This window comes from Limanda limanda, chromosome 2 (assembly GCF_963576545.1).
Source record: "Limanda limanda chromosome 2, fLimLim1.1, whole genome shotgun sequence".
Classification (NCBI taxonomy): Eukaryota; Metazoa; Chordata; class Actinopteri; order Pleuronectiformes; family Pleuronectidae; genus Limanda; species Limanda limanda.
The window spans coordinates 26,031,230-26,045,379 of NC_083637.1; the positions used below are offsets into that span (position 1 = coordinate 26,031,230).

The 14,150-nt window shown below is 41.3% G+C and overlaps 2 protein-coding genes across 2 annotated transcripts in view; both read left to right on the top strand.

Moving 5' to 3' along the window:
* The first annotated feature begins 250 nt into the window (after window positions 1-250).
* On the top strand, window positions 251-4,201 carry chrnb3a (cholinergic receptor nicotinic beta 3 subunit a). The gene is made up of 6 exons (XM_061088772.1): window positions 251-292; window positions 816-925; window positions 1,053-1,566; window positions 3,333-3,523; window positions 3,602-3,803; window positions 4,070-4,201. The coding sequence occupies exons 1-6, from the start codon at window positions 266-268 to the stop codon at window positions 4,199-4,201; spliced, it is 1,176 nt and encodes a 391-aa protein (XP_060944755.1). The 5' UTR covers window positions 251-265.
* Window positions 4,202-13,885: 9,684 nt separating this feature from the next.
* Window positions 13,886-14,150, top strand: part of LOC133021779 (neuronal acetylcholine receptor subunit alpha-7-like) — a 42,203-nt gene continuing 41,938 nt past the window's right edge. Inside the window, exon 1 of the mRNA XM_061088760.1 lies at window positions 13,886-13,955. Within this exon, the coding sequence (XP_060944743.1) occupies window positions 13,886-13,955 (70 nt within the window). The remainder of the gene's footprint in view (window positions 13,956-14,150) is intronic.

The following is a 14,150-nucleotide window of genomic DNA, read 5'->3' on the forward strand; positions in this document are numbered from 1 at the left end:
AAGCATCTCAATTTAAATATTGTAGATAAATACTATAAAAGCTTAACCCCTGAGTTGTTAATTTCATAGTGGCAATTAACCAAGTTGATTAAGTGCTTTCTAACTAGGCTTAACAAGTATTTTCTTTAATCCCGCTCAACTTTTTGTCTGCAGCTTCTGGTTTGCTCTTCACCTCATCATTAGCCTTTTTTATCGTTTCAAAGCAAGTGCCACAAAGAATTCTAACTTCCACTCTTTCTTCCTGCAGGATGAAAAGAACCAGCTGATGACAACAAACGTCTGGCTCTGGCAGGTAAATGATGAACACTATTATTCAGAGATACCAGATATTGTAGATGAGCTAGTTTTACTACTCTGAAAAGGTATTTTACAATAGACAATGTACATTTGTATACTATACAAATATAGCTGATGAATCATACCAATGCAGCTGCACTGTAAATATTATTCTCTTATTTAATCAGTTTAATAGAATTCTAGCAAATTTTTCTATCCTACTCTTTCCGTTTTATGTGTGGTTTTATATTGCCTTGTGTTTCTCTCACTCATGTAATGCACTTTGAACGCCTTCATTGTTATTAACAAATAAATAAATACTAATTAATTAATTTACTCAATAAGTTGTTGAATCAAAGATGTACAAACATGGTTGTGGATAAGGCAATAAACATATTGGGGAGGACAAACATACCAGAAAAACAAGAGTTGTTTCCATTGGCTGTCAATAAATTAATCTGGTGCTGTCCATGGTGCTGAATTTACAAGCCAATTATCGAATCATTGTAAAATGCATGGTTGTGTTTTTCTTTTTTAAGGAGTGGATTGATGTGATGCTGAAGTGGGACCCAGATGACTATGCAGGTATTACCTCCATCAGAGTGCCTTCAGAGACAATATGGCTGCCAGACATCGTCCTATATGAAAAGTGAGTTATGCAGCTCTTTGCACATGTCAGTATCAGTAGCACTCTCTGAGGTTTGTTAACGTAATCAGTTTTCCTTTCCTCTTTGCTGTCCCTGCCTCTAATCCATCTCTTACCCATATACTCACAGTGCTGACGGTCGCTTCGAGGGTTCCCTGATGACCAAAGCCATTGTGCGCTGGGACGGCACCATAACTTGGACTCCACCTGCCAGCTACAAGTCCTCCTGCACCATGGACGTCACCTTCTTCCCATTCGACCGACAGAATTGCCCCATGAAGTTCGCCTCCTGGACATACGATGGAAACATGGTGGACCTGGTACTGGTTGATCACTATGTGGACCGTAAAGATTTCTTCGATAACGGCGAGTGGGAGATCCTCAACGCCACAGGGATGAGAGGGAGCAGAAGGGATGAGGTGTACTGGTACCCGTTTGTCACCTACTCCTTCATCCTTAAGAGGTTGCCCTTGTTCTACACCCTCTTCCTCATCATCCCGTGCCTCGGCCTGTCCTTTCTCACTGTGCTGGTGTTTTATTTGCCATCGGACGAAGGAGAGAAACTGTCACTTTCCACATCTGTGCTGGTGTCGCTCACTGTGTTCCTCCTGGTCATAGAGGAAATCATCCCTTCATCCTCAAAGGTGGGTAGTCTGAACAGTTGTTCTGTTGAGAGATAAGTTCATTTCAAAGTTTTTACTGTGCTGTGTTTTTTTTTTTGTATCTTCCCTGCTTTATCCTAATTGTAATCTTAATTGCAACATGTCCTAATTAACACAGATCACAGCCATATCCATTACCTGCATCTTACACTAAATGTCAACCCAATTAACATGCTATTGACTTGAGTCCAATAGAGATCTCTGTTGAAATAGGCAGCTTAAAAAAAGTGTTCAAATTCACTGTCTTTTTACGACAAAGCAATTCTCATTATGGAGCCCAAATTCTCTATTTCTGGATTATTTATCGTTATTATAGATGACAAAGATAATAGCAGTAAAGTGAATGTGGGACATTAACACAGATAAAGTACAAGTTACTGCTTTAGGAGAGTAAACAATGATAATAATAATGACGATATATATTCACCTTTCAAAAAAAACTTACCATGCTTTGTAAATAAAACTAGAAATTAAAACAAATCTGCATTACCGTTTCAAAAGGAGCCATCGTATACATTTTTTTAATAGAATTGCCTAAAATACCTCAAAGAATTCATATGAATACAGTTTTATTAAATCAAAAACAAATTATTGTGAAAAATAGTGACTGTATTATATAGATATTAACACAGGAATGGTTCTACAGCCTAGGAACCTTTGTTTTGTTTTTAAACTGTCCACATGACTGAGCTGTCACTATGCCAAAACTAGAATGGCATTCAGTAGAGCTCATACCTCCATGCAGGCCCCGCATTCCCCTTAAATTCAATCAAGCTGCACTAAATTTCTCATCGAGACCAGCTCCCTGATTTGTGTTTTTCATAAAGTCCCTGGGAAACTGTGGAAATGTTGAAAATGGCCTCTCTCGCAATGTTATTAAGTGAAAAATAAATATGGATCTGCATCCACATTTTTGGGGTTCTTCCCTTAAGGTTCTTCCCTTACCCATAGTACATCCTTCCACCTGGTTTTGTGGTAGTGCAACAAGTTATTTTTGTATCATCTTACTGACAATAATAAAGAAGCCAGCAAACGGACAGGGGTGAAAACAAAACCGTCTTGGTTGCAGTATCAACAGGCAGCTATACAACCCTCACGGTGAAGTCACGATGGCCAATAAGCAGCCTGGAAAAGTTATTAGCAGCTCTGACAGGCTAACAACAATGATTTTAAAAGGGTTTTCAAAATTACTCATGTACTTATGGACAAGACATAAGACAGGGGGTTCTACACAGACACGCTGCCCATTGATCTGAAGCTGTGCTCTGGCTCTCGGGCTGCAGCAATTCGCCAACGTAATAAGGAGCTGAGATACGAAGTGATCAGTAAAATCTAAAAATGAACATCAGAGCTGACTGGTAAGAGAGTGATAAGAGGAAAGAATGGGAATTGTGTAATTGTGTCTCTTATCATTAGTCAAAGATGAGCAGGAGTGTTTTGACCTAATTGAATCGTGACATTGATTTATGGCTGACGTCTGATCGTCGAGAAATGCAATAATTAAGACGAGATGATTTATGAGCGTGGATGACCTTCTCAAGATCGGTATTAGAAAGGAGCGACCTACGTTTAAAGATGCTCCTCAATCACAGGAATCATGTCTGCACAACTCTTCTGATGGATATCCAATGCAGCCAATGTCTTATTTAGATGAATAGTGCTGATCTAATTCTACAACACACACAATAATAAAGTAGGTTTTCAAGTAGACATAGCAAAATATAACTCTGTCCTCTTTTCTGTCCCAGGTTATCCCTCTCATTGGAGAGTACCTGCTCTTTATCATGATTTTTGTCACCTTCTCCATCATCGTTACTGTCTTCGTCATCAACGTCCACCACCGCTCCTCTGCCAGCTACCATCCCATGGCCCCCTGGGTAAAGAGCCTCTTCCTTCAGAAACTGCCCAGACTCTTGTGTATGAGGGGCCACACTGACAGGTACTACAGATAATTCGGGATCGACTACATTCAATATCTGAAAGGTATTTGAACTGTAACTGTTTCCATTTTTTGCAGATACCACTATCCAGATATGGAGATGACCAGCCCGGAGCCGAAGCCCAAGAAAGGCGCAGGAAGGAGGGGGGTCCCTGGACAGAGTACCAGTCAACAGAGGAAGGAGGACGAGAACCAAGCCTGGCTGGCCATGCTGGAGAAAGCCACGAGTTCAGTGCGCTACATCAGCCGCCACATCAAAAAGGAGCACTTCATACGAGAGGTGTGAGAGCGGGCTGACATGACGGATAGTGTGGGATGAATGTGTTTCAGTGCCTGTTGTGTTACATTTAACACTTTTACATTGTTACCGCCAACCTAAAATGTGTCTCCTGATTTAGACGCTTCAACAGATAAGTGAGTTGTGTTGTGACCTGGCTGCACAATATTTTCCCTGTGAACACACGTGAAGCAGAAAGAGTCTGCAGACTTTTGTCTCTCTTGCTTCGTCCTGTCTGTCTCCCTCATCTGTCTCTCTCTCCCTCACAGGTCGTACAAGACTGGAAGTTTGTGGCTCAGGTGTTGGACAGGATCTTCCTCTGGGCTTTCCTCACAGTGTCAATACTGGGAACTGTTCTCATCTTCACCCCTGCTCTGCAGTTGTACTTCAGCTCGCCATGAACACACACACGAAACACTCTCCAAAAACTGCTCATCCCTGGTGTTCAGTTTGTTTTGAACAATGATTTATTGATAATGCTCAATAAAACATTCACTCTGTACATTTCTATTGTAGGAACGAGCTCTAGCTGCAAACCTTTACCTCCCTGCAGTTCGGCCTGCAGCCTGTAATGACAACTGAACACTGTAGTGTTCTACATGCAACTAATTTTATTTGTTGGAGCACAGAGGAGTTAAAGCAATAAGCGGGTTATAGTAGCGTGTATGATTTAAAATATTCATGTTTGTTTTAGTGTAACATTGTCATTATACATGTAACAACATGCACAATATCACTCCATGCATAATGAGTTGTTTTGTGTGTCTCATTCACCTTGTCGTCCCAGCTACACTCTACTGTATGTGCTGTAATGATCATCTCAATAAAAAGAAATCTGATGTAAGAAGTCTGAATTTCATACTCACTCGATGCTTACAACCGGGCAATCGATGATCTCAGGGGGGCCAACATTCTAAGGGGGACCAGTGGGAGTTGCTACTGGTTACAATGTTATAATGTTAACTGAAACGATTGCCTTGTAATACTGTTTGTAGCACTGAAGTACATACGAATAATAATCAGCTCATGGTTTCATTTTGTAGAAGAGCACTTACAGACATATTCAAAGCTTTCATTATGCCTTCATTATTTCAGTCTATATTCAGTATAATTAATTCCCTACATGCTAATTGCTAGTCAGTAAGCAATACATACAAAATGCAGAGAGAGTGGGTGAAATGGGAGTCCACAGGGGGGGGCCGATCAGAGACACAGCCTGAGGCAACACCTGCCACATTGTTCAATTGTATAAAAAATCAGATGAACTTCATTAATACTTTATTTTAAGTAAATTTCATTTGCGTTAAAATATTTACATCCCAAGTAATATTAAATGAGCAACAGTCTAAAATATTTCTAATGGAACAGAATTAATAATGCAATCTGGCTGAAATGAGAATACATTTTATTCTGTTGGAAGACGCAGTGGAGCATTATTATTAGCATGTAATAATGAGAGTTTTGAATCAGGGATAGAGAATAGAAACAATGATGGCAGATTTATTCTTGTTAATTGTTTTCAACCCTAATAGATGTAAAGAAGGACAAGATAAAACATCCTGTCAATTGTTCATAGGAGTAAATAAAGACCTAAAAAAAGCTAAAGCTATGCCACTTGTTTTGATATATTGATCGAAAATAGGCTAGGTTCTGTTATTGTTCTGCAGTACGGGCAATGACCTGATCATAGTCTATTCTTTGCAAACTTTAATTTTTTTAAGAGTACATTTCATCTTTTCGGGCCTTGACCCTGTTGATACCATGAACTCGTAGACCACATGGACTGGGTGTATAAATTTGAGTGTACTTACATAGTATCAACACTACATGGCAGCAAACCCCTTTTATTGTCAGACAGATACACTTCCAAGCCCTGTTGACAGGATTAATAGACCCATTAGTTATTAGGCTGCTGCAGCACAGATGCATATTTATGGCCTATATATTTATTAATTACCTTTTTGCGACCATGTTCTCACACTAATGATATATCTTAATGTACAGTATCAGCCTGGATGAGTCACTGTATATTTGAATGTGGTGTAGTCATTATGTGTCTGACAGAGCGGCGTGTGCATACAGTGATGGAGAAAATAAAATTACAATCATGACTGTGATTCTAACAGTGTCCAAATATTGAATAGTTTTGAGCAAATATTTGTAGTGGAGAGATGTTGTAGGTCGTACATCATCATAATATCTGTTCTATCCTGTGCTGCTGGTTTTGCTTTAGGAGGCAAAATAAGTAATCATAACAAAATGAGACAGCAGCTAATTCATTAACCTCATCTATTGTCCTTTTTTGGTTGTCTGTCCAAAAAACTAGCAGTTCTCAGCTGCTGTCACTTTCTTGTAGAGCTCACAGGCTTTTGTCAGCCACACAAACTTGTTACAAGTGTCAGTGCCTGGTGATATCATTGTGTTATGTGCTTTGGCCTAGTTTCTTTGGGACATGAGTTTGTTCTCTGTCTTATTAAAAATGGCTGGCATGCTTAAGTGAAAGCCTCTCTCCTGTTTCCCCGCACTTGAACAGTCTGACCTCAGCTATTCTCTTCTATTATTCACAGCTACAGATCTGACTCAGGCAGACAGGTGTGTGTGTGTGTGTGTGTGTGTTTGTGAGACAGCGTCTGGGAGCACAAGAAGGGGACAGTGCGCACGTGTGTGTGTGTCTGTTTGTTTATACCCTCAGGAGTCCACATAAATAAACAAGCTCAGGTCTTTGAATGGAGAAGACCTGTGACCTAATGCAAATCATCCAAAATATTTTAAAGGGGAATTATTTCTCCTCCAAATATTTCATTGAATTCCTCTGGTGGAGTTGGGAAGATTCATAATTCAATACAAGTAATTTTCATGAAAAGGACAATTTGTGTTTGTTTCTAAAGCTGCAAACCATGATGCTTTCTCTATACTCACGTAATTATACTACTTATATCAAATCACAGAATTTATTTGATTTAATGTTTAAATATAACAAATAAGGTCAAATATTAAAACGCTGTCATGCTCAAGGCTATCTGAGCCTGCACTTGAGCATAGAGGTGATATGAGAGTGCTATCATAGTAACAATAGCCAAGTTTCTATCCTAAAGTATTTAACATTTTTGGGATAAACCGCTTTTTCATAAGAGAAATAAATCCATCCCATTATAGTATTTGCCATATGCCACAGGGTGACTTGAGCCAAGTGAGTGAATGTTCACTGCTGTAAGTTTAGACATGGCACTGCTCAACAGAGAGGTAGCCCCAGAATACACAGTAACAGCTCCCGCGGAACAACAGTGAACAGTCTCTTCCTGGTTTAGTATTCACTAGGGACGAGTTTACTATATTTTCGGCGGCATCCACATTACAGCTCCAGTTGCAAATGAAAAGAGGAACAAAATTGAAGGTGTCCACAAGAGCACTTTCTTGGCTTATTTCTGGGCGTATAGAATGACTCCATCTTCTGCTTCTCGTCTGTTATCACCACTGTGGATGAAACGCCTCTGGACTGAGAAACACATACCCCACAAGATCAGTCTTACATCAACTCCAGGACTCTGGGAGAGACCTGACCAGGCCGGTGACCAAAGCCCTAACATGTGATCCATTATCCCATCACATATATGAACCCTGTGTGCTTGTCACTCTCTGACAACATGACTCATTCTGCCAGTAAAAAGGTCACGGTAGGAAGCAAAACGAGCTCAGCTGCTCACCTCGGCCGCCCCGTCCACAGGTGTCATCTGCCTCTCAGACAGAACACAGCCTGATTTGAACATGACCTTTTAACTTGTATGTCTCCTGTCACGAGAGCAGACAGTCTGAGCGAAAAGTAATGTTTGATGCTTCTGACAAGATAAAGGAGAGCCAAGAAATAGTTAAAGACGGAAAATAGGCAAAGAAAGATTTTTAGTGAAGAATGATTAAATCTTGCACTGCTGCGGAGAGTAAACTATGTTAGACCTAATGCTCATGGATTTTGTAACACAAGGCTACAGGTCCTGTGTAAGTAAATGTTGTAGAATGTCTGTTGTAGAGGCTCACATTCGATCATTGCATTCATTAACGGAACACTGTAGATTTTACAACTTTGTCGCTGGATTTAAAGCTGCTCTTCATCGTCCATCCATCCATCATCTCTACCACTTATCCTTTGAGGGTTGCAACCAATCCCAGCTGATATTGGGCGACAGGTAAACTGTGGCAGGTCATCAGTGTATCGCAAAAACGAAATATATAGACAAACAACCATTTTCAACAACACACACTCATATTTAAACCTACGGTCAATTAAGAGTCTCCAATTAACCTAACATGCACATAGACAGAGACAAGCCCAGCTGGGTTTCTTGCTGTGAAATGACAGAGCTTAACACCCTGTTCCATCAATGCTCTGAATCAATATCTTTATATTTGTGTGGGTGAAAGAAAAGAATGGGTGTATATCCAAGATGTGTGTTGTTGACAAATCGAGATAAGACTTTCTCTATAGTTTACCTGTCACACATGCACAGCACAGCGGGGGGGTCACTGCTCAGACACGTTCCCATAAGTGACAAATCCTCCGCAGGATTCAGGTCAGGGGTGGTGCAGCAGACAGGGGCAGGAAGTGACACAATAATTCTACTGTAGAGATCAAATGATTTTGTTAACAGCACATTGACAACAGCATACACTCTTATCACAACTAATTTTCATGAAATCTTCGTCAGTGTCTTTTTCCTGTGTGTCACTGCTTTTTCACCGAGAGACAATTGTTTTCTTTTTGTTCTTTTTATTTTTTGCGTCTGTCTCGTGTCAGAAGCTTCATCAACCCCCATACTTGCTCTCTGTGAATCACAAATGTCGCGGTGAGTGCCTCCGGGCTTTCTGAAGACTTCCTCTGTTTGGCCCTCTGTTATTAAGTCTGCAGAAAGTCCAGAGCCTCTCACTGGGAGATTTGTGTTCACACATAAACCCTCAGAGAAACTGTGGAGGATCTCCAGAGTTACTGAAAGTAGCTTTTGTTTCTTCATCCAATTTTCCATCCAATTGTAAAACAAATTTTACAATATATCGTAGAGAATCTGCACAAAAGTGACTGAATGTGCATTATTTATTTACGACTGTTTTGAAATTATTTTAAATAAACATTTGGAGCCATGACATATCAGAATAAAAGGGGAACTGGGAGATTATCTAGGCTTAGATAAGCAATGTTAAAAGGTGAAAAACAATATAAAATCCACGGATTTAGTGCATTTATTTATCTTCTTGCTAGTTCCAAACATGTCTCTCCGTCTGTCTGTCTGTCTGTGGAAGGCATATGCCAAGAACTGAGGTTTACCAATTTAGATACCAGCAGGCAGTAGCATCTAATTTCCTGTGATTTGGACTGTGATCATTTTTCCAACAGAGCCTGTAGTGAGTGGGGTAGGGAAGTTTGCTGTCAGCCTGTGGACCGAGTTGAACTTGTCGTCTTCTACGTCATTGGAAAAACAATAGCACACAGCTGGCAGCCCGCGGGGCCAGGATTGTAATAATATCTTTCCCACCTGAGGATTTATGTCATCATATCAGACTGACACGGACATTCACTGGCGTCGCAGATGCTGATCTCTGTCATGTCAACAGCATTCACAGAATCACTTTCTCTTAAACAATTTGTCAAAGTAAAATAAAATGTTTGTTTTGTTGCCCTGAAATAGCCGTCCACTGTATGAAAAAAAAGCAGTAGTTAAGTAAATCATTGAAACGTACATGCAAGCTACTCACAGTTGCAGTTTTAAAAAGACAGCTGCAACCAGCATTACCACAGGCCAACCAAACATCCTTGCAATAGAGTTTTCAATAATTTCAGGAACGTCACGTCTCCTTATTGCTCCACACAGATCTTATATTTAAATCTGCTATTTTTAGTCTCACTTCAGCAGATGTGTAAGTCACATCCTTCATGTACAGTATGTCATGATTTATTTGCACTCTCACTTTTCTTTTATCGATACACTGAACGTTCCACCTTTTTCCTTGAATTTCTTGTGGTTTCCACATAAACTCAGCTGGATTAAAATGATCAGAGACCAGAGTGTCTCTTTGCTGGTGGATGTAAATATAAATGAGTAAGTTTCCTTGTTTACTCATTGGCCATAAAGTCTTTAAAACTCTACTGTTGCCAAGTAGCAATGTACCAGGTCAGGTTGATATATTAGACAACTACAAAAGCAGGTGAGTTTAAGTTATTATACATTTTTAGCTCTTCTTAGACAGTAGTTGCAGTCTGGTCATTTGACCTAGCTTGCATATGTACAGTGCACTCTAATGTAAGGTGATGAATTATGCTGACACATATGCAAGGGCATAAGCCTCAGCGTAAATCAGGAGTCTGCCTTATGCCTGATGATTCTGCATGGGAGGTTGCTTACATGTTTATGATATTTATGGCATGTGCTTGAGGCGGCTACGCTGTGTGCTGTATGTTAATGTGCTTTGAGAGATGAAGGGAGGGGCTGGGGGTCTCCTTAAGTTGGACTAGAAGAGACAACACACATACACAGGGATGGAAGCAGGTGCTCACACACATACACACACACAAACACACACACACGGTCTACACTTCCAAATACACGCCCAGTACCAACTCCTATCCCTCCAGGCTCAGCCAAAAGGACATTTGTTTAATGTGTCCAGACTGAAGCCGGAGGGAGACACAAAGAGAAAGAGAAAGAGAAGGAAGGAGAGGAGATGTGGGGGGGGGGTGGGGGGGGTGGTGGTTTACACACATAGAGCTGAAGCGAATGAGGGAGAGGGAGAGGAAGTGATAGATAGTGAGAACTCGAGAAGCGCTGCAGGCGTCCTCGTAATGGTCTGAGGACATCGCTGCATCTGATGCTCACAAGCAGGGCTGAAAAGTATAGAACAGACGAAGGAAGGAAGGAAGGAAACAGAGAGGAAGAAGAAATATGGTAGGTCGAGGAGGAGGAGGAGGAGGAGGAGGAGGAGAAAGGACAGACAGGAGGATCGGCAGGGGTTGAGGGGGTTGTGGCAGATGGGTGAAGAGTGAAAGAAAGCAAAAGACATGAGAAAGTGAGGAGGAATGAAAGGATGACTAAGAGGAAGACAGAAGGAGAAAGGGGAGAACATTAAGACTCAAAGAAAGCGGGGGTGGCATGTATGAGTAAGCTAACACATCAGCAAACAAATGAGCACACCAACCAACAACTTAACAGCTCTGTGTATTCTATAGTGAGGCTTCAAAACGCCCTCCCCCCCTCCACACACACACACACACAAACACACACAGAGTGTCTCGTGTAAGGTGGTGTAAAGTGTGCAGCCTGTGTTGCCAGAGGATGTTTTTCTTCTCGCTGACAGCATCACACCGAAGTCTCATTCAAGGGAATTACATGATGCAATATGTTTTAGCAACTGGCACCAAAGCTCACCACACTGAACGGCTGCTGTGCTGATTAAAGGTTCACCCAGCGTAGCGTGCTAACGTGATATTATGATCATCTAGCTTGATTTATCATCTGCACCACTGCTGCGAAGAAATATTCATAACTCAACAGAGAAACATTTACAGATGGTGTCCATGATATCCGCCAGCTAATGTGTGTTATTCTAAAGTCGTTTATTTTTAATTTGGGATTCAAAGCTGTTAAAACATTGACTGGAAAAGGGACATAATTCAAACAATCTCCAAAGGAGTGACGTGCAATGAGATTGAGCCCTATAAAGAAACAGTATAGGGCTCATTGATCAGTGCCGATTCATTACCAGATGGTTCATAATTGAAGGATAGCTTCAATAACTTTTGAATAAATCCTAAAATGAGATTGAGAAAGTATTTTTGTTTCCAACAAGGAGGTTGTATTCACCCCTGTATATTTCTTTGTTTGTCAGCAGGATTACGCAAAAACTATGGAAAGGATTTCCATGAAACTTGGTGGAAGGACGGAACCGGTCTTCTGTGTCTTCTACACTTGTGGCACCACTTCGTCATCCTGAGATATTTGTTTTTGTGTTTTCATTTTTGCATCGGTCGCATGAAGTCATCAGCACATCTACTCACTAGTGGTGAATCGTGCAGAGCAACTCCTGCTTCTCCTGATCTTTTACAAGGGGGCTGGGCAGGACAAACTCTGGAGAAGTGGAGAGCCTCTCACTCTCAGAGAGCCCCCACGGAGAATGTCCAGAGATAATCTGGACCTCAGTGCATGTCTAAAAACAGCTTTATTTTCATACATGTTTATTGACAAATTAATTATATCAGACCACGTCATTTTTGCTCTTACATTTCTGTTATCAACACAAGACTATCAGAATTTTTTTGGCCTCGGCGGAGGTTCGAGCTTTACCAAGTGCTTTTATCGTTATTACTGTAATTGTTCTCCCTCTTCTGTCCATAAAATCCCTTTTAAATAATTTCAATGTAAGTGACAGGGGACAACATCCACAGCCCTCATGTGTAAACATGCTTTGTCAAAGGTGACCTGTAGAGTAGTTAGAATTGACACTGTGGATGTTTTGAGGACTGCCCCCTGGATCTTCTTACTGTGCGTGTTTTGTCCCCACTCTGCCCTGATTCGTGACAGTGTTGCTTCCTGTTCTCTCCTCTTTTGCCATCTCATTCGTCCATGAGGACTCACCTGCTGAATGAGCAAACAGCTCAGACAATTGGACCTTGCTTGGACCCCCAAATCCCCTCTACCCAATCTGAAAGATGCGCTGGGTTCAGAAAAAAACAAATTTATGGACACACATCCTTATAAGGAAAAGATGGGCAGGAAAGAAAGATGTTCACGGTGCTAACTGACCACAAAGACACTTAAAAGCGCCACAACGGACAGACCTTACATGTTTGATTCCCCCAAATCCCCATACAGTAACTTTGTACAGCTGCCTCTGGATATTAAACAGGATAATGAAAAATAATGGTGCTATATAAAGGTTTGTTTTATCAGCAGCTGACTCTCCTTGCTAGAGAGGACAAGGCCGTCAGAGGAGAAATGAGGAGGCATATGAGGACAATACTTGCCATGAATGATAAAGACTTTGGACGTAGAAAGATTCCTGAATCACAAACTTGAAATGAAACTATTTCCTTTCAGACTCATGCCTGAAGTGAGATTGTAGGATCGCAGCTGCGGCCACATCGTGGATCCTAATTGTGCATTATGATTACAACTAAATTACTTAGATACACTGACTACTGCCATTAAATTATGCTATCATTGGAATTGTCCATGCTAATCGCTTCATCTCTGTCAGAAATGTTCTTTTAGACATTGTTCCACCTGTCTATTTGTGTTAGATGTTGTCTTTTATCATTAATGTTGTAAATATTGTTATTTTGTTGATATGCTCTGTTACCTGAGGAATCCTACACATGACCTTCTCTGAGGTTTTCCTCTTTCGTCTCACTCTTGTTGTGGGTTAAAGGCAGAAAATTTCAATCTTTGTTGAGCCCTGTGAGGGAAATTGTTTTGGCTTTGGGCTGTACAAATAACATTTGATTGATTGATTGATTTTATGATCACACAATTTCTAGCTGTAGCTCTTTTACATTAGTCTCATCTTCCCACACAAGAAAAGGAGAGGACCAGGATCCCTCCTTTTTGCTAAGACATTTAGATGAGTTGAACCAAAAGTTTTCCCAAGTCTCCCTTGCAAATAGTCGTTGAGATTGTGCGCGGTCTTCTGACTCAGCATCCATAAAGCAGATGAGGAAAAGCCTGGAATGTCTGGAGGGGATGAAGCTCGGCGAAGTTGACGGCACTGCGCACTGTGCGTAATGTGCGAACAGTGCGCAGCAGCAGCCGGCTGACAGGTGTCTGTCGTCATCACCGCAAACCAGATAACGCTCCACATATCTGATATAAAAAGTAAAGCTGTGCGCACGGAGAGGAGCACAGAGCCGAGCACAAACTGACTTCTGAGGAACACAAACACAACGAGGGGGACGAGTGCGTGTGAGTGTGTGCGTGCGTACGTGCTTCTGCGCGCCCAGGATCAGACAGAGAGAGAGAGAGAGAGAGAGCAGCACCAGCAGCAGCAGCAGCGGTCACAGAGCTGCACTCCCTCCCTGAAGTTTGTCATCTCCAGCGGGCTCAGCGGACATGGAGCCTCGGAAGTGTACAGGATGTGTATTGATTGGAGTTTACCTGTGGGCGACGCTGTGCTGTCAAGGTGGGTCACTGATGTGTGTCTGTCTGCTGCGTGCCTGTCAACAGATGTCCGATGAAACCAAAACAGAAGGGACGAAACTTGTTTGTTGCTTTCCTCTTATTTATTCATTGATTTGACATTTTTAGCACCATTTTCATTTAAAGATGTCAGATGGATGAGAGCTGCACTTAAGAACGTCTTCGGCTAAGTTGGCCT